The sequence below is a fragment of the Corvus moneduloides genome, chromosome 13 (genome assembly GCF_009650955.1).
Source record: "Corvus moneduloides isolate bCorMon1 chromosome 13, bCorMon1.pri, whole genome shotgun sequence".
In the NCBI taxonomy this organism is placed as follows: domain Eukaryota; kingdom Metazoa; phylum Chordata; class Aves; order Passeriformes; family Corvidae; genus Corvus; species Corvus moneduloides.
Window position 1 is genome coordinate 17,009,652 of NC_045488.1, and position 20,035 is coordinate 17,029,686.

The 20,035-nt window shown below is 38.7% G+C and overlaps 1 protein-coding gene across 4 annotated transcripts in view; it reads left to right on the plus strand.

The window, feature by feature from the left end:
* The window catches only part of RAB8B (RAB8B, member RAS oncogene family), a 29,725-nt gene that overhangs the window by 963 nt on the left and 8,727 nt on the right, over positions 1 to 20,035 (plus strand). For all 4 annotated transcript variants that reach the window (XM_032122777.1, XM_032122776.1, XM_032122775.1 and 1 more), the window contains exons 2-6: positions 15,500 to 15,560; positions 16,596 to 16,656; positions 18,039 to 18,116; positions 18,523 to 18,612; positions 19,417 to 19,482. In XM_032122777.1, the coding sequence (XP_031978668.1) occupies positions 15,500 to 15,560; positions 16,596 to 16,656; positions 18,039 to 18,116; positions 18,523 to 18,612; positions 19,417 to 19,482 (356 nt within the window). The remainder of the gene's footprint in view (positions 1 to 15,499; positions 15,561 to 16,595; positions 16,657 to 18,038; positions 18,117 to 18,522; positions 18,613 to 19,416; positions 19,483 to 20,035) is intronic.

Consider the following 20,035-nt stretch of genomic DNA (forward strand, 5'->3'; position numbering starts at 1 on the left):
AATTTGGTTCTGAAAAGGGGTTTCTAAGCTTCACTAACCTTTTTTAATGACAGTGAGGTGTGATATATCAAAACAGGTTGTTGTGACATATTTTTGTAACATCTGTCAATTTTAGAATACTCTGCTGAAATAAGCAAAATTTTTAAGGCCTTCGCTGATACAGAGTTGAATTGAAATTACAGTGTGGCAAGACTTGAGATTTATGGTTAGCTACTTGTAGCTGAGGTCACTTTTAAAGTGAAGTACACTGTTTTGGGGATGAAGGGATAAACTGCAGTGGAGGTTACTAGTATTTAGGAGGGCAAAACTAATGCTGACTTTAAAAAATAACACTAAGAGAATGAGTAGACTCTATTAAAAAGAAATTGATTTCAAGATGAGGTGGAATAGTGTGTAACTTGTTTTATGATACCCTAATGCCCTATCCTTTTCAGACATTTTATTGTGCGGAACTTGGTGCACAAGGAAGAAACAATATTTAGGCACATGTGATTGACTAAATTAGGTGTGCTGTCAGTTCTAATGCTTTAAGAACAGTTTATCTGCATTTTTCTGGCACATTTCTTCTCTCGCTGCAACTGTTTTCAAAATGCTGTATCAGTAACACCAGATGATTAAGGCCTGAGTAGCATTTTACCTTAACTAGTATTTTTCTGTACTTGTGGTACAATAAAAGGCTTAATAAACATTAATAAATGCTGTATCATTGAAAAAAAAACCTACTTTGGTACTGTGCTACTTCTTTATACTTCTAAAGAGACAGCTAACATAAATGGGTGTGTCTGTCTTCCAACCATTTTCTTGATGTTTCTTGAACTGCTTAGCCCTTGATATATTTTTTTTCCCTCACTGATTCACTTTGAAGTCTTGAGGACTGTGAATATGCTGTTGTTTTTTCTTACTGTGTTCAGTAAATACGGGATTTGCTCTCATTTCCTTCCTTTATATTTGCTTTTGCAAGGGCCTTATTTTCAAAATGAATCAGCTTAAGAAACTTACTAATAACTGAGGCATACTTCTAATTCCATAGGTAGTAGTTGTGATTTCACAGTTACGTTTTCCTTCTTATAATTCCAGTCCCTTTTTATTTTTCAGCAAAGAACCTCCAAACAGGAAAGTTGACAATGCAGGAAATAGTGAAACTGTTCATAAAAGTGCTGACATATGCTTGAATAAAAATACTTGGGTTTTTTTTCAGTCTTCCTCGTGTATTGTGTATATTACTCGTAGGTCAATCATGTGGCTCTAACCTGTTCTTGAAGATGTGCTCGCATGCCCTTTCTTTGTCTTTTAGTGGCTTCTCAATAGTAGTTGGTTTTACAGTCAAAACTGGTCCATCTGATGAGCTTGGGGGAATTCCATTTTTAACAGCTCTGCTTTTTTTTTCCTTGACTGATAAGTCATAGTTAACCGTGGTGTGGAAGGAGGTGCAGGGAAGCAGCATTTTTCCCAAACAGGCTGCTCTGCCAGTTCAAGTTTTAAGGTCCCCAGATTAGCATTCCTCATTGAGTACACTGAGTGTTCCTGGAGTATGAGCTGCTAGGCTGTTTGGTTTGTACGTTGTCCGTGAAGTGGATTCTTCAGTAGAATGGTACCTAGGATGTGTGTTCAATTAACAGTGATTTTAATTAGTTTGTGTGACATTATGTGCCCTCAGTCTCCTCTGGTCTGTCTCTGCTAACAAGATCAGACTTGGTTTTACTGTAGAAGTCTAAGAAGGTGTGTGTTTGAGATGTGTTGACATCAAATTTTATCATTTAATCTTACGTACTTACATGCTATTTGTGAGTGAGGCAAGTAATTTTTTTTATATATAAAGACTTTTTTTAACTATGCGGGGTTAAATTTTTGACAGTTTCAGCTTTTTCTTACATTTTAGGCCCAAAAGTTAAAACAATCTCTATTGCCATGATGAAAGGGCCCACATCATATCGAAGTACCAGATAACTTCCTTGTAATTTCCCACTCCTATTGTTCTTCAGTAGTTTAACCAGGGTTAAACTGCAACACTCCAGTTACCAGAGCAATGGAAACAATTTCCAAAAGGAAAAAAGTAAAGTAGGAGGGAGATATGGAAATACTGTTTTATTCTAAAATAATTGTTTTACTTCTCAGTGCTCATATGATAGAAATAAGTCAGTAATGAATTGTAGTTACTTTGTCATTGTGCATGGTATACTCCTGCCGTACTTTGCAGATTCCTTTCTGTTTTACTGTCTTGCAAAGCATGCATGTAAGGCTACAACATCCATGTAGATTGCTTGGAGGTTGGGAAATGCTTCTTTGACTTTTCTCCTCAAGACTTTGGTCATGCTCATAATCGTAATCAATGTTGTACTGATTCAAAGAGCAGGGACTTCCAGCCTGGTGTCCTGTGGCCAACAGTTGCATAAGAAGTGTGATAAAAGTGCAATGCATATGTATTTGTAATTCATCAAACTTCTTTTATTCTTTTTTTACTGTTGGTGCAAGAGCTTTCATGTCTCTTTCTTCACTACCTGGCATAACTAACACCTTCAGGAGACTTTGCTGCCCATTATGAGAAGTGAACCAGTAATCTTTGGGTTACTCAAAGTGAAGCATTTTTACTCTGTGAAAGCACAGATTGGCCTTGAGCAACTTTAGACATGACAGGTCCTTGCCCTTCAGCAGCTTTTAATTTTTTATACAGGGCTCGGGAGCTCTCTTAGGAGAATTTCTAAAAGTGCTGCTGTGGTCCCTAGTGAGGATCAGCTTTTCACTGTGAACATGGGATAAACCTTTTTTTACAGTGGGAGTGTATTGTGTAAGGTTGTGTTGTTTGGTTTGCTTCCTGAGTGGAAACTTCTGCTTTTGCACACTTCTACATGGAAAGTAAAATGCAGTTGAGTCAGCTCATTTTCATACTTAACAGCTCCTAAAGCAAAACTTATCTTGGAGTATCTCGTGTGCATTTTGCTAGTAGTTTCAGTACGATACACAAGAATCAGAAGCATTAATTTAGCAGTCTTTAAGTATCTTAACTTGCTGTTCAAGTAGTGTGGTCTGGTAAAACTGGATTTGGTTTATAATTTCAAATAATAAGGTTTCTTTTTTGCAATCCTTTCAATTTTTTTTTGTATCAACTGGTTTCTCTGAGAGTAAAGTCGAATCTTTGTAGCTGATAGTATTTCTGATTTAGTAGAAAGGCTTGCTGACAGAAACAAAATTTGTAGTATTTTTTTTTTTTAATCCAGGATGATATCAACATTTGGCAGGAAGTTGCCCACAAGATAGTACTGTATCTGAGAGTTGAAGCCATTTGTTGATTTTACAGAAGTAACTTTTCCTTAGCCTACATCTTCCAAAATAGGACACTACTCTGACAGGCAAGCACGTGTGTGCTGACCTTTGAACACTTCGATGAAAATCCTTTGTCAAGCAAAATTATCAACTTCCCTTTTGCAGTGAAATTTCCATGTCTGTAATGTGTAATGGAAATTGTTTTAGTGTATTCAAGTCAAATCATGCCTCATTGAATATTTCTACTCTTCTTCTCCAGGGTTACTTATTTGTATGATGGGCAAAGGATTGGTTGTTGCTTTGTTGGGGTTTGGGTTTTTTCCCCACCCTCCCAATTAAGCTTCAGCATTTCCTATCCTTATTCAATCAATTTCTTTTGGGCTTCTCCAGATGGTTGGAGCTGTAGAAGAAAACACATCAATGATAGATGAGCAGAGCCAGGGAAGCATCAGGAAAGCATTGTCAGGAGTACTTTATTAATGGTCATTACTACAAAGAGATTGTTATTTGGACTTTGAAGTGACTGAGACGAGTTCACTCACACTCAGGTGGCACCGTTACATGTATCTACAGAGTGGAAGTGTGTGTTCAAGGCTTGTAGGATCTGGGACTAGAGTTCCAGGACAGGGTTTACATGGAATAGGGAAGACAGTTTTGTGGAGGTAAGTATGAAACTGGAAGAATGATTCTGTTTTCAAGGTCTGTGGTGGGTGGTCGGCAAGATGATATCCTGATGTTGGACAGGAAGTTTTAGCTGAAGGTATCGCAGGTTAAAAGCATTAAAGTTTGTGTCTCTTGTAACTTTAAATTTGGTACTAACACATAGCTGGTAACAAAGGACATCTTAACTTTGATTTTCATCTGCTGATGAGGTTGCATTATCTTACTGTATTCTGCAACAAGCCAACAATGGAATTGAAGTTGTTTGGCTTTTATTAAAAATGCTGCTGCTGCTTTTGTGTTTCGTGTTTTACTGTGAAACAGTGTGACAGATGTCTGACTGTTGATGCCTATTCCTAATTGGCAGATGGAGGTCTGTCTTGGTTATGTGTTATTGGTTATTTGAGTGACAGGAGGGCAGTTTAGAGCTGGTTTTGTGACTTGGTTTGAATGCAAAGTTAGGAACACAGACTAACATTGAATAAGTGTAGGAACAAATGTCTTGGTTGATGGATACAGGCTTTGAGAGAGGTATTGAAGACAAACGGCTTTTGTTTGGGAATTTTTAATGTACTTTTTAGGAAGGATTTCCTTGTCCTTCTGCAGTAGGGCATCCTTTTAGTAGAAATACATCTTGGACTATCTTATTTCAGAATTTACTGAAATTAATAATAATAATAATAATACATGCGGTGTTTATAACGATGCTTTATTTCATGTTTTGTGGTGGAAGTTAGGTGGTTTTAATTCAAAATATATTATATTGCTCTTTAATTGGATGTTATGGTAGCTTAAGTGCCAAGTCATCAGGCTGACTAGATATATAAAATAGCTCTGATGCTTTTCTAATGTGGGCAAACTAGGAATAATAGTAACATCAAAAAAGTTGCACTGTGTACGGCTTTTGCACAGTTAGAATCATAGACTCGGGATATCCTGAGTTGGAACAGACCCACAAAGATCTTCGAGTCCAGCTCCAGGCTGAACAGACCAAGTGCCCTCAGCTGTTCCCCATAAGGCTTCCCCTCCAGACCCTTCACCACCCTCATGTCCCTCCTCTAGACCCTCTCTAAAGCTTTGTATCTTTCTTTTGCTGTGGTGCACAAAACTTGACCCAGAGGCTTCTAGTTACCAGACTTGCAACTCAAAACTTAGGTCGGCAACTTCCTGTCCCAACAGAGGCTGCAGTGGGTTGTAATTCAGTGCCTTTTACAGGGTTTTTGACCAGTAATTGCATCTAATATCAGTCTAATCATGTGGTTTATAGTAAACTTTCCTGTTAAATGTAAGCTATGACACTTCTGATTAGATTGGATGTAGGTAAAGGGAAGTAAAGTACTGTATGTGTCAGAAGGCTTCTCTTCTAGGGAGAACAAACAATTGACCAAGTTTAACATGTGTTAATTTTGCTGCCATTGCACACTCTTCTGCTTTGGGCACCAGAGAAAAAAATCCTGATGTTGAATGTCAGTGGTATCCTCTTATATGTATGGCAACATTGAAGAACATGTCAAGCAGGCTGGTCACTAGTAAGAGTCTGGCACCACATCTGGACCCACACCTCCCAACAAAATCCTCCTTTCTTTCACCTACCAGAGAGAAATAGCTTTCCTTTACTGTATCAAAATATCTTGTCTGTATGGGGAGACTTCTGATGGGGTTAAAGATGGAGTAAATTCTCTGTGTCAACCCAAGCATGGAAGGGAGGAGGAAGATACAGTTAGAATAAATGCCTGGGGGAACTCTGGCTTAGCAGAAGTGATGTAGTGAGGAGTACTTAGAACATGCAAAGCAGGAAAAGCAGATGAAGAAATTAAAGAATTAATTAAAATGAATTCATTAAAAGAACCTTGTGTGATGCAGGAGAAGAAAACAGCTATGTGCCAGAAAGACAAGTATGACCTTTCTTAATAAGTTAGGTGGCTTTGCCCATTAATATAGGTAGTAAAAACCTTTCAAAAAAAGGCCTGTTTTGTCATTCATGTAAGAAGTTAAAGCAGCCCTTCTTCTCTCATGTCCTTTACTTCCCAAACAAACAAGCAAAAAACAAACCAAAACCCCCACATGCTTACTTACTCCATGTTAAAATATGGGTTTAAAAAAGCCTTTGATGAAAATGATGTTTTGGGGCTGTTGAGAGTGCTGTCGATAAAAATAACTTCAGTAACTTTAAACCTTCTGCTTTGACTTTTTGGCCTGATTTTGCTCCCTCACTAGGTACTTTCTACACTTGCTTCTAAAACACAACTATATTTCAGATTCTAACTGAAATTCCTAGATTAGATTATTTATTTTAACAAAGGTAATTCTTGCTGGATGAGACATTTTGCTCTTCTTGGATCCTTTCGGACAGAGTATCAGTTAAAGCCAAGAACTGTCTTACTGATATTATTGATATGTGCTTTTTTTTGTTGCATGTTTATGTTCCTGGTAATACCCTCGTTCTCTGTACTTCTTCTTCCAGTGTAAGCAGGTCTGTACCCTCTAAAGTGAGTGCAGTGTTTGTGCATTCCTGTAAATCTTCCAAACATTTAATCGCTTCTGTCTTTACTGTGGTCACATGTCATTTATACCTGCTCTAACATTGTCCAATTTAACTTCTTTTTACTTCTCTGATGCTCTTGTGGCATCCCTGAACCTCTCAAGGAAGTGCTTGGCAGTCTGAGTTGTTGGGCTATAGCAGTGATCACCTGTCCATACCAACTGTTCCCATGGTGTCTTCCACACCTGTGTTAAATCTGCAGCTGATGGGGTTTGTATGTGGTGCCACTCGCAGGCACAGCTGGAATAGAAGGTACAAAGTGTTTTGTTTGTACTGTGTGAGGGCATTGTATGTGTAAGTAGTCATGGACGTCCCAGTTCTTGCTTTGCTTTGTGAATCCTGGGACACTCGCTGTGCTTGTTTTTCATGTAACACCTCTTCTGTTTTAAACAAACAATGTTCTGGCCCCCCAAAGTCTTTATTTCTTCACTCTGAATAGCCAGTTCATGTAGAGCCCTGAAATTTTTAAGAGGTTTTTTAAAAAAGAAGTGGCATCTTTGTTTCTCACTGGACAGACATATAAGTTTACCGGGACCCAAAATTAGGGAACAAAACCAAACCTAATCTTTTTGGCCTGTTCTTTTTGTCACAACTGGAGCTTGGTATACAAATAATAAACAATGAACTTTTAATGGTGGCGGCAAGGCAGTATTAGTTGCATGGGACTTCTTTAATAAGACGTTTTTTCAACCTTTTGAATTCTTCAGATGCTGACTTTGGACAAAGTAATTATTTTGTCTTTTTGTCTTTTTCCTGCCAGCAATATTCAGTTAGAGTTATTTTGGTTAAAGACGTAGTTTTCTATGTTTTCTACACTTACAAGCATAGATCATTTATGGGCAAGAGTTTTGGGATCATTTTTTCTTGTTCTTGGGGGTTCCACTTTGGGGTTGGGGTTTTTTTGTGCCTTTTTTTTTTTTTTTTTTTTTTTTTGTCTTACCTATTAATTTATGCTTTTGATAAGGACCAGTCACATGTCATCTTGTATTAAGCACTAGACTTCTGAAAGAAGAATCAAATATTTGTATTCATAAGCCATCTTCTGGATGGGGAAATCTGGTGTTCTTATGCGTTAAAGCACATGGCAGAGGTATTTTTTCATGTTGTAGAAAGCTGTACACCACACATCCTGGAGACCTGAGGCAAAGAAGAGCTTCAAAGTAGATGAGATATGCACAAGTCTCCCATAGCTGCATTACAGGTTGAGTGAATGTAGGGCTGGGTCCCTGGGAGGTCACTGCAGCTGTTTCTCTTCCATACCTAGCCCTAGCTGAAGTGTGACATAGAGAGCAATTCCTGCACTGCCATGGAGCTGCAGCTGGTCAGGTGATAGCCTGCTCTAGAATCCACACTGGAGCTACTGGCAAGCTACTTGTGGGCTCCCTCTGGGTCTCTGTTAACTAGGGCTTCAGTTTGCCTGGTTCAACAGAGTGTGTGCTCTGCTACTCACAGGAGGAGAGATGTGGCTGGGAGTACCTGTGCTCTCAGCTTATGCTATCAGCTGTTGTTACAGATGGTGGTAAACTGAATTATGGAACTCACACAGATGAGTGAGTTCAAAGGAGAAAAGGATTTGGTTGTGACACCTGGTCCTGGCAGTGCCTACCCCAGTTTCAGCGGTAAAACTGTAGCCTCAGTTCAAGTCTGTTGGCCAGTTTTAACGTTTGCTGCTCTCCAGTTGCATGTTGGCTTGAAAGGAATATGTTCTCTAAACAGCGAAGTTAATGCATTCCTCTTAGAGACAGGCAGTCTATAAATAATCCTTAAAATAAACAAACTTGGGTGTCTGTATCAGTAGTACAATTTTAATCTATTTAAAAATTATTTTAGATGAAACTGAATTACCACCAAGTGTAGCTTATCTTACATTCAAAACAGAATGAGAGGTAGACCATAAGTTAGTTTCTGTGCGCTTTCATTGTATCTAGATTGTAAGCTCTAAAATACATTCTGCAGGGACTCAGCCCTTTTAAAGTTGGTCTCCTGTGACAGATAATAATTTCACTCATGTCAAGTAGTATTAAGTTTCTAGTGTTATGTTGTTTTGTAGTGTTGAATTTTATATTGAGTATTTTTAGTGTTTAAAATCATGCATCTCAAAGGTTGCTCAAAGCAATCTGTAAATTGAATTCGAAATGTTGAAAAGAGAGTTTTGGTGTTGAGGATGTTGCTGTGTCCACACTGGAGCACTGCAGTGTACTGCTGTCGTGGTAGAACTCACAGGAGCACTGGTGTGAACAAGTGGCTGGAGAGCACTGGATTCAGATCTTAATGTGGTAGTCAGATCACACTGTAGGTTATTGAGCTGTCAAAAACATGGATGTTTCAAAGGTTGTTCTAATTCTGTTGATTATAAATTGTATTCTGAGTCCCTTGTTCTCTTTTAAGTAGAAAGTAGCTTATCTTAAGAAAGGAAGCTTAGGGTGGCAGCTGTGCCGTAGCTGGGGGACACGTGCTGGAGGAAGTGGCAGTTTGCTTGGCACCCTGAGTATTGAGCTGATCTTGGTCATAAAGTCTCCAAGGCCTTAGGAGCAGGAAACTGCCTTATGTTACACATGCACATGGCATCCCCATTCTTTATTGCCTTACCTACTTTAGCCATTTATTTGTATATATTTGTTTTGCCAGTGTTTAAACTTTAAGAGCTTTTCTGTATTAATAACTTCCAAGGTGCAAGACATTGCTCTGTGCCTTGTTGTGTGGGACACTGGTATTGGGTTCTTTGTGTGGGTGAAGAGTTAGATGAAGAAAGGCCAGTTAACCTGAAGGAGCCTATTCAGCCCACTCGAGGTTACTAGTGCGTTGTGGATTCTTGTGGGCTGCCCAGAAGGAATGGAATACAGTTTGTCCCTTTAAGTTGTGAAAGAGTAACTAAAACTGGTTGCACTTGTGTTTAATTCTAAAATAATTAATTTTACTACTTTTGAAAAAATGTTGACCTTTACCCTGTTGTATTCCCTCATGCTAGTCTCCTGTATTTTTGAATGGGTGCAATGAAAGACTGCTGCCTCTTTAATTTAGGTACTGTTACAAGACATTGCTGAGATCATCTGAAAATTCTTTGCAGATGTTACTAGGGACTAAAGCCAAACGTTCAAGTTCAAAATGATTAGACTTTGTTCTTTTGTATGAGGCTGTATGACACACTGGTATGTTGCAAGGGTTCCCCACCCTGCCTTTTACAGTGATCTTGACTCCTACTTTGTCATTTTTTATTTTTTACTGTAATTATTCTAGAAAGATCTAATTTAAAAGCAACTTTCTGAAGCTTCATTTATCTACCTTTGTAGATTGAGATAGTATACTGACGTAGCACAAGAAAATTTTCTCTTGAAAACCACATTAAACAATAATTGTGTATTTAATCCAAACCCTGCAATACCTCCTGCTGAGAACAAAAAAAAAAGGAGTAATCTCTGGGTAAGCTTGTGGGGAAAATCTGTGGGAACAAATTGATGTCCCTCAGCTGTTGGATATAAATGAAAAGAACAAGTTTCTGCAGTACTGATGTGTAGATCTGTCCATGGAAGATGATGAAACTCTTGAGCTCTGTTCCTGTGCTCACGAAACTTGTGTGTGATCAGTGCTGACATCTGGCGTGTGTCACCTGGTGGTGGCAGAGGTGTGTGACAGGGCCCTGAGTGCTCACAGCCCCTCAGAGTGTGATGTAAATGCACTGGCAGCAGGTGATGCTGACACTGCTGCTGTGTCTCGGGGGTGACAGGCTTGTGCTGTGCTCTCAGACTCCAAGGCACCCTTGGAAGGATGAGCAGGACAGCAGCAGCTGTAGGAGCTCTGCCATAGGAGCACTGCTGTTTCCCAGCTCTGCTGTTCAGCCGTGCAGCTTCAGCCACTTGCTGTTCACAAGCAGCCTATAGGGAGAAGCCTATAGGGAGAAGTATTTTCTGAGTAATTCTCTCCCAGGATTCAACAAACTGAGGATGAAGCATATTGATTTTCAGTTATGTGCCTCTTCTCACTTCCTTTTTTTTTGAAGGTAAGTTACAAATCTGCTTGCTTGGTTCAAAGTCTATTTTAATTCACTTAACTGGAGTGACTGCAGAAAATGTTTTTCTTTCCTTTTGTATATCTTAAGACTCTTACATGTCTTGCAGTAAAGAATTTGTAAGATGTTCTCATTTTCTAGCTCAGCCCGTTGAAAAAAATCAAAACCCCACAACCTCACATATAAACAAAGTAGGCTGGGAAGGACCAATGCTGTGAAGTTGGATCAAGCCCAGCTTGAAATTTGATGCATAAATTCCAAGTTTTCTCATGCTGATTTTCTCAAAAGGGTAACAAGACTTTGTACCTTGACTCCTCCCCCCATCTTTTAATGCATTCCTTTTTATTGTAGTCTATGTCCCGTGGTGGTGAGTGCCACAAAGTTCTGTTTATCAGGGAATCCTATTTTTAAAAAATGTTTTATTTCATTCTTCCATTCTTACTTCAAAGGAGTAAGGTAAGATTTAGTCAAGTAGGAAGAGAGCTTCTTTAAGAGGGTGAGGCTTTTATTTTATGCAAGTCATGCAAAACAGTTTCCTTTTTGTTTTAATAAATTATGGTGCATCTTTTATGTTCTTTGATAGATGGGACTAAAATAAGACTTTTCTAGCAAGCGAATCTGGTATTCCTTTTTTCACAGCTTCTTTGCCAATTTTTGTGCTCATTGACTTCTTAAGATTTCTTTGGCTTATATATTAAATAAAACCAACAGGTAAACAATTTAAAATGCTAGTACATTGGATATTTAAAAAAAAAAAAAAGTATTGATTTATCAGAGATGGAGCAATACTCTGCTGGGGTAGGTATATGGGCTGGTGTATGCTATCAGAGATTGATGTTTATTTACATCCTGAATGGTGCTGATTTCCTGTCTGATTTCTTGCTCCAGCTACACATGTATGGTCCTGGTGCTGCAAACTAGTGTTGAGCCACGTGAAAAATTAACTTAAAATACTGGTGAATTGGGTAATAAAGGTAAAGATTAAGAATTCTAATATTTGCCCGCCAGTGGCAAGATTTTTTGTTTTGGTTTTTTTACACTAATTTGTATAAGTTTATTTTCTGTCTGCCTTTTACTGCTTGTACAAAGCATTCAAGAACGTTGCCCTTCCAGAAGTATTCTGCTAAGCAGACTGAAGTCCCAAGAAACCTTTACCTGCAGGAATTGTTTTCTGGTACAGTTGGAACAGCTTACTGGCTCCAACCAGTATACTTTGGTTTGGTTTCTTTGTGCTGTAGCATTTTCTGCAACAGCAATTTTGTAGAAAAGAAGAAACAAGACAATCTGTCCAAACACTGGTACTATGTAGGGAAAAGTTGTAGTGGAGTCCTAGCTGAACAGATACTGTAGCATGAAAAACCTGAGATACTGGCTCTGATGGCTACAGGGTTAAAATTGGGGTGAGGGGAGAACAAAAGAGTAACAGTGATGCCCTGAGAGCAAGCTACTGTTCTAAAAACTAAAGTAACAAAATGAACTTTTTCAGCCTCCCTGCTCAGTTCGTCCTTACATTCCTGTAAGAATTGCGTCAGGCTCGTTTGTTAAAGTTCATGGTAGAAAACCACAGGTACTAGACCTGGAAAAGGAACCTCTCCATATGTGTTGCTGGGCAGTCCCGGCTGTTTACTATTGTAGTATTGTGAGCTCTTTGTAATATTTCACAATGTCTCTTTAAAATGATTGCATTGCAGCTTGATTATGGGTAAAATCTGCCCGGGTGGGTTGAAATAAGAAGAAATGTAGCTGGCGAGTGGAGTAGGGGAAGAGGTAGTGGCAGAAGAGCTTTGGGATATGAAATGGGCATGACTTCTTGGCTTAAACCAAAAGAGGCCAGGTGAAGCCAGTCCCCCTGGCCTGTGGCATTTGGCTGTGTGGCCTTGAACAGTGGCTTGCCCTGAATTTTATTAGCTTTGCATAGCAATGCAAGGTAGACACAGCAACCTACAGCTCCCATGGTTTTCTGTGAGAGCCTTTGTGTGGCACTGCCCAGTGTGTTCTTAGACACAGTTTTGTTGGAAGCTATGGAAGCAAATACCCTCAGTAAAGTGAGGAGAGAGGATGCATCCCTGGCCTATAGTTAGCAAGGATCTGGAAAGGATTTTGGAGAATAATAAGCCCTCAGCTACTTTTAGCCCGTGCTGCAAGGGAAATGCCAGCAATTACAGCCCTAACTAATGTGCAGTTCAAATTGCAACCCGGGCTCCATCCTTGCAGAATGCAAGTTTGTGATTCCTGCAACAAATGCTTCTGTATAGCTCTGATCTAATATTTACTGACACGCTAGGTGGGCACCAGTGTGTCAGACTTTCATGTGACAATTCCACTTAAGCAGTTAATTATCCTGTTAGCATTTGCACTCTTAAGAATTAATCTGGGTCTGTGTTTTCTAAAAGCTTCTAAAACTTAACTTCAGATGGACATCCAAATGTTTCTGGGCTTTTTCTCCCTACTGGAAAAAACAGCATTTCATGTTGCATTTAAAACTGCAAGCTATGTGATCCTTTGCAATCAGACTTTAATTCACAAATGATTCCTCTTTATTTGGCCTGGGTAACTTTTCAAACTTTTGTATCCCAGTGTGTGGCTGTGCAAAAGAAGAATGGATTAATAAAGGAAATCTTCTGTCAAGAATTAGTGTTGAAAGGCTATAGTTGTTGGAGTGTTTTTTCAATGGTGTAATTTCAATGTAGCTGTAACCAGATCGTGGCTTGTACTTAGCCATGCAAGAGCACTTGGCCGGAAGTGGCAGCACATGTCACCAGGCTTGCTCTGAACGTGTGTAGCTCACCACTTCCTCATACTGACGTGAAGGAACAAAAGAAACATCAGTTTCTAGTTCATTTTAACCTCCAAAAAGTTGCAGTGGCAGAGGTACTTACAGCCTTTCCCTTTATGTTCTTTTTAGCTTTGAAATGAATCTTTGAGAATTTTGATGAAGTTCATACTAGAAATCTTAAGTTCTGAGAAGATCTTTTTTGTGCAGGTCCTGACTTTTAGAAGTGATCAAAGGAATGGTTGTATAAATCATTTCAGTGCTGCAAGGGAGATGAGTAACCACAAGAAACCAGTCTGTGCAAGACCTGGATTGGTGCACATGGAAAGTTTGCACTGCATTCAGGAGTCCTTCTCAGAAGGCCACCCCTCCAGAAGTCTGTCACTGTCTGTGCTGCTGTGTCTTAGCTTCAGCAGTTCACAGGACAGGCAGAATTCTCTTTAAACCACAGCAGTCTCTGAATCTAGTTTTCCTGATAGTTGTTGTACTAAAGCTTCAGGCCTAGACACAAATGAACTTTTAAAACTGATTTAATTTGCTGTTGCCACGATACAATGCTCTTTCCAGAGAAATCCCTATTTGTGCTTTATAACCTTTGAGGCCAAAACAAAATCTATTCAGAGCAAAGGTTATTTGTTTTCAGACCTGAATACAATTATCTGTGGTTTCAGCAGCTGTGATTGCATCTAGTTAAGAGAAAAATCTTTACAACAAGGGAGGCAGATTCCTCTCCAATGTGAAATGGAAACACTTGCCAAACTTACATTACATAGAATAGGGATTTTTTGAAAGTACATGTAGTTCTCATGTCATTTTTAGAAGAGTGTGAATTAATGAAAGTATCGTTTTTCCTGTAAATCTACCAGTGAATCTTGTGAAATTGCAATTGTAGTAGTAATCATAGCATTTTAAATTAATGCAATTAATTTCATACGCTGTTAAAGTGCTGATGTGATATTTTTGCTCATAATTTGTATTCTAAATAATGAGCTGAACTACATATCCATGGCACATTAAGTGGCTGAAACCTGTTATTTTCAGTATATTAAAATAGTAATATTGCATGTGAGAAGAATGAAATTCAAGTAGCTAATGAACATTGATATTTCATATTCAGTTTCTACTGTGGTTTATTAAAAACTCCCATAGCTTCCTGTTTAATGGATAGATGAATTCTTAAAGCTAGAAACAGCATTTTTCCAATTAAAACTCTTATAATTATAAAACTCTTGATAATTATCAATTAAATTACATCTTAAGAAAGTTTATTTAATTTTTTCTAACTTACCCCCATCTTTTACAAACTACAACTGAATATCAAGTAACTATTTAGGATGCCGTGAAGAAAAGTGGGCCATTTGTTTCCAAACTGATTAATTTGGGGGCTACTGTCACAGGATTGAAAAATCTGGCAGTCATGTAGTAGTGAGACTTGGGAAGTCTCAATTTGACCTGTGTTGTAATACAGATTTAGAGATGCAAAAGTTAAAGTAGTTAGGATTAAGACTAGTCTGTTTGGAAATCCATTTCACCCCTCTAAACCTTAAAAAGACATTATTAAGCCCTTCTGAATTTATTTTAAAAATCTTTTTCTAAAACCTATGGCTTAAAATCTGAAATTTGGTGTCAAAAACAGTCTGAGAACTGGTGGCTACCATGTGGAAGTATAAGGGGGAAAAGGAGAGAAGTGTTTTCTTGATGCTTTTTGGAGCTTCCTAGAAAATCTTAATTGCTCCCAAATGAGTGTTCTTTAAAAAGGAGTCCTATATGTCCTGTGTTGTATTGCGATTTACTGTGATGTCTGATTAGATTGCATCAAACATCAGTTTTCAAAAGTAGGTGCTGGCTTTGAAAAGGAACTAAGGGGTCACAGGATGTATTTTTAACTCTGAGCCAGAGGTACCAGGGAATTGACTTGAACTGCAGGGACTAGTCAGAAGTTCAGGAGAAATGCACATTCAAACTAATGACCTTATTAGTGTAAAATGGAAAGATTTGGAGATCAAGTCTTCCTCTAATGACCTTGACTAACTAGTAGTGAGTCTGAGTTTCGTCTGCTTTCATTGTGCAGAATAATTTATGCTTGACATGTTGGATGCAGCTGAAAACCTTTGTGCATTCTCAGCACTTCCAAGTGTGTGGAAGAAATGGCAGCTTCAGAATAGTTCTTTTGACTAAGTTTGCTCTTACCAAATTGCCAAAGGAAATGGAACACTTCATTAATTGCAAAACTTAAGAGTATCTCTTTCTCTGGCAGGAATCGATTTTAAGATCAGAACGATAGAATTAGATGGAAAGAAAATCAAGCTACAAATATGGTAAGTATTCCAAAGTAATTCAGGTTTTCAGTGACTTGAATTCACTTTGAGAAAGAATACTTCATACGTTTTGAGCTTCAGTGTACCAGAAGTTTCATACCTTTTATTCATTGATTGTCCATAAGTTTTATGCTTTCTTCTAGCTTGCCCTTGGAGAAGTTCTGCTTCAGTAGCACAGGAAATAGCCTGTTCACATGCAAGCATTACAGCAACTTCCTATTTTATCAAAAGCTGTCCTCTTAAATGTGCTTTTAGCTTTTCCGTGTGGAGGAGAAATATTAACTCAATAGCTGCAAGCTAAAATATGCATGCCAGTAAAATGTAATCTCCTCTGATACTTTGATACCTGGTTGTACTCACCAAGGCACAGGTGAATGATAATGCTCCCATTCCTTGCATGGTGGCTTAGTAGAAACTGAGTCTCCTGAGCCAGAATCCTTGTGACTAAGGAAGTGCAGTGCCAGAAGTGGCTGGTAAAAATTTCATGTCTGCAATATAGGTTAAAAAAGCTGGGTTTTGTTGGGCCTTTGGGGTTCAGCTCCCCTGAGGTGTGACTGGTAGCCAAACACTTGAGTCTGCTGGTTCACTCACAGACAGGTACTGCTTTCAAGTCACCCAGGGCAAAACACCAGCACACCGAGGTGTAGTGGCTGACCTTAGCAGCAAACTGTATGCAACAGTGCACCATCCTGATGTATTTTATTGCTGTGTGTTTTAACTTTTGTTTAAGATGGGACTTGGATGGATCAGAGCTTTTTTTTTAATTACTGGAGGGCAAGCTGTGTGGTGCTGAGTTTTATTGCTTGCATAAAAACTGGAGTGGTTTTGTGCTGTGTTTTTGGTGCTGCTCTAACTGCTGATGTAAGGAGGGTAGCTTGGGAGTGAGGAAGCTGCTGAGGGCTGAAGAAACTTACACAAACAGCCAAAGGTGTGTTTTCCTAGTGAACAAGTATCAGTGCATTGTTACTCTGTTTAGTAAGACATCTCTAAGTACAGATGAATGTAAAACAAATCCTTTTTTTCACTGAATTGTAGGGATACAGCAGGCCAGGAGAGATTCCGCACAATCACGACAGCTTACTACAGAGGAGCCATGGTGAGTGCTCACACTTGAAAAAACCTAAACACAACTAGTGGAACTGGTTTGCTGTTCCTAAGGTTGTGTCGTGTAAGTCTTCCACTGGAGGACTGGATAATTGTGGCTTGAGATGTGGGGAATGAGGTCTGTGGTTTGGTTGGGGGTTTTCTGTTTGTTTGTTTTTTGTTTTTTTAAACGTGCTGGTACTTCGTCTAGGCCTGGTTTTTGTGATGAAACTTCCAGCCCTATTGTCTTTTTTAATATAATAAAAATTTCTGCAGGTTTTAATAAAATAAGTTGCCAAGCTTTAATCAGATAGGTTTGGTTTTTTTAAACGCAGTCAAGCCCTTTAAACACTTGAAGTGTTTCAAAAGTGGATAATGAATTATTTTAACATTAAAAGTGTGTTTCACTGAGTTGCTTTTCCTTCAGCCAGTAGAGCATGCAAAGTCTGGGCTAGAAATACAATCACTTGCAATGCCCGCTGTTACTTTTTCCTCCACTGACAGTGACTTGAAGTCAAATAACTGACTTAGAGCCTGCACCCTTGTGGTACAACGCTTCTAATGGTTCTTTATGCTATGATTTGAGATATTTTATGTTGGGACTTCTATAATTTTGACTTGGTGGTTGCTACCTGTGCTGCTGTTACAGGTTCTTGCTGCTTTGCATGAACAGATCTGTGACATTCATAGGCTGTGGATCCAAATAACTCCACTGTTATAGAAGACAGGGAGAAATAATAATGGTTGTGGCTCTGTATTAGAGCTTTCCAGTGCTTAAAAAGGCTTTGGCAGTGACCTGGTCTTCTCCCCAGTCCATGGCCAAGGACTTCTATTTGTCCTATGAGGAATGATTGGAAAGGCCTTAGGAAATGGAGGTGAACCTTGCAATCTGTGCTTTATGCAGTGGCTCTGTGGCTTCCCATGCTTTGCTAACTGTTGAGGTCCCATGCCAGTGTATGTACAGAACTGGTGGAAAGAGCTAAAGCTTCTGGGAGAGCCCCAGGGGCAGCTTTGCTGGAAGTGTCTGCTGGCCCCAGGAGACTGGAGCTCACAGGTTTGATACCCTGGACTACTTAAAGCTGCTGCATCTAAACCTGACTTTAACCATAGAGTCCTGGTTGCTGGTGTGGTAGAATTTCTAAACTTATCCCGACTATAGGCTAATAATTAAAAGCTTTGTATAGGTGGTGTGTTTGACATCTAACAGTGGCAAAAGATGTTAAATAGTAATGTTTTGGGTAAATTCCCAGCCATGGCATAATGCCTGGAGAAAAGATTTATACACCTGTAATACTATGTTGAATTTCTTTGGAAGTATAATTAAAACTACAGCATACATCAAAAGTCAGCCAATAGTGCTAGCTCATCTAACTAGATTTTCCTAACTTTATTTAGGGAATTATGCTGGTGTATGATATCACAAATGAAAAGTCTTTTGACAACATAAAAAACTGGATAAGAAACATAGAGGAGGTAAGTGCTTCGTTCCATCTTATGATTTCCCTGGGACAAATAAAAGTCAAGTAATTACTTTCATTACAGTAGCCAACATATATGGCCATGCACCACTTGCAAGTAAAGTGTGTGCTGTTACATTTCCAGAATAGCCAAATGCCTGTGCATGTGTGCAACCTGCTACAGAGCTCATGGTACACATTTGATCTATTACAGTATTTGGGCAAATGTAATCTAGGAGTATTTATTCCAGCCTATTTTAATATTTTATTGCTTGTTTCAAAAGTCAGCATCTCTCAGTAATGCCTTCACATTAGATAATTTCTCTAAAATAAAATAGTCCATTGTGGAGGAGTTTGATACACAAGTTTCTTTTCAACGATGATGCACTTTGTTCCTGAGAGATTACTTTCTCTTCTTCCAGCATGCCTCTTCAGATGTAGAAAGAATGATCTTGGGTAACAAATGTGATATGAATGAAAAAAGACAAGTCTCAAAAGAAAAAGGGGAGAAGGTAAGATTTGGTAACTTACCCTATTTAGAAGCCTACTTCTTGTAGGATTCTAACTTCTGGATGTTCGGTATGTTTTAGGCATGTGAGAGAGAATGGGTCTCAAGTCTCTTGTTTCGGAAACTTTTATACATATAGGATACCAGGTTTGGGGTTTTTTGTTTTTAAATAGCACTTAACTTCTTCAGGTTTGAATAAACTTCATGGTACTTTTACCTTGAGGGCAAGATCCTGTAAAGAACATTGACCTTTGCTATAGCATGATGTATTCTAGATCTCAATATAAAGTTTTGTGTACACTTTGATTATGTTGTACTCAATTCACTGTAGTGGTCACTTATTCTTGTTTTAAGTACTGTTACTAAAGCTTAAGTAATTGATTGGTTGTTCTACAGAACAAACAAGCGAGGAATAATACTACAAAATCTGTCGTGTACAGCTGAAGTGGTGTAGCTGTTGGTAACACAGCTTATGGGATGATTGTATTGTAGTTATCTGGTCCACAATCCATATCAATTAAGATTCTACCTTAATGTTCTTTTAGAACCTAAATAAGTATTTTGGTGAGAAATTAATGTCTTTTGTTTTGTTTTGACTTTATGTGAGGGTATGACCAGTTCTAATACTTTGTCTAATTGTCTTTAATGTTCTTGCAAGAGAAAATAGAAGTGAAGCTTGCTTGGTTTTCAAAGCTTGTTGAAGCATGCAGCATCTATTCTGTTAAGAACCTATTGTGAACCTATGTGTGAAACATTCCCTTTACAAAGGAACTTCAAAACCACTGAAAAACTTTAACCTCTCTTCCAGTTAGCAATTGATTATGGAATCAAATTTTTGGAGACAAGTGCAAAATCCAGCATAAATGTGGAGGAGGTAAGAGATGGGTGCTACACTTAGGTGCTTCTTGAATTACTTCTGTGGAGATATGTTCCATGATCTGCTGGGCTTTCTCACCTGACCTGGGACCTGAAGTCCCAACTGTGCTCCTGGCTCTGCTGCTACAATCCAACTGTTTCTGATTTTCTGGTAATGTCTGGAATTGTTTTATAAATGGGTGCTCACAGACTGGTTTACTATTGCTGTAGCAAACAGTTGCTTTAGTGTGTGCCGTGCTACTTAAATTTCAAGTCCTTTTGGACAAGGAATAGGTGTAATTTTAGAACAGTGCTTTGTGCAGGAAATGGGATTCTTTGCTGTCAGGATAACATGCTACTGTGTCACGGAGCCTTCAGGTTACTACTAAATATGTGCTGTGCAGATGAGACTGAAAACTTGTGTATTAACCTGGAACACCAGGTCATAAGCTCATGTTCAAGGAGGAAGAAGACTTACAATGCTATCTATAGATTTATAATCTGTTTTCCTGCAAATAAATTTTGCACTAAAACCACAAGCTCTCTATTTATGAGAGCATAAGGAAATAGAG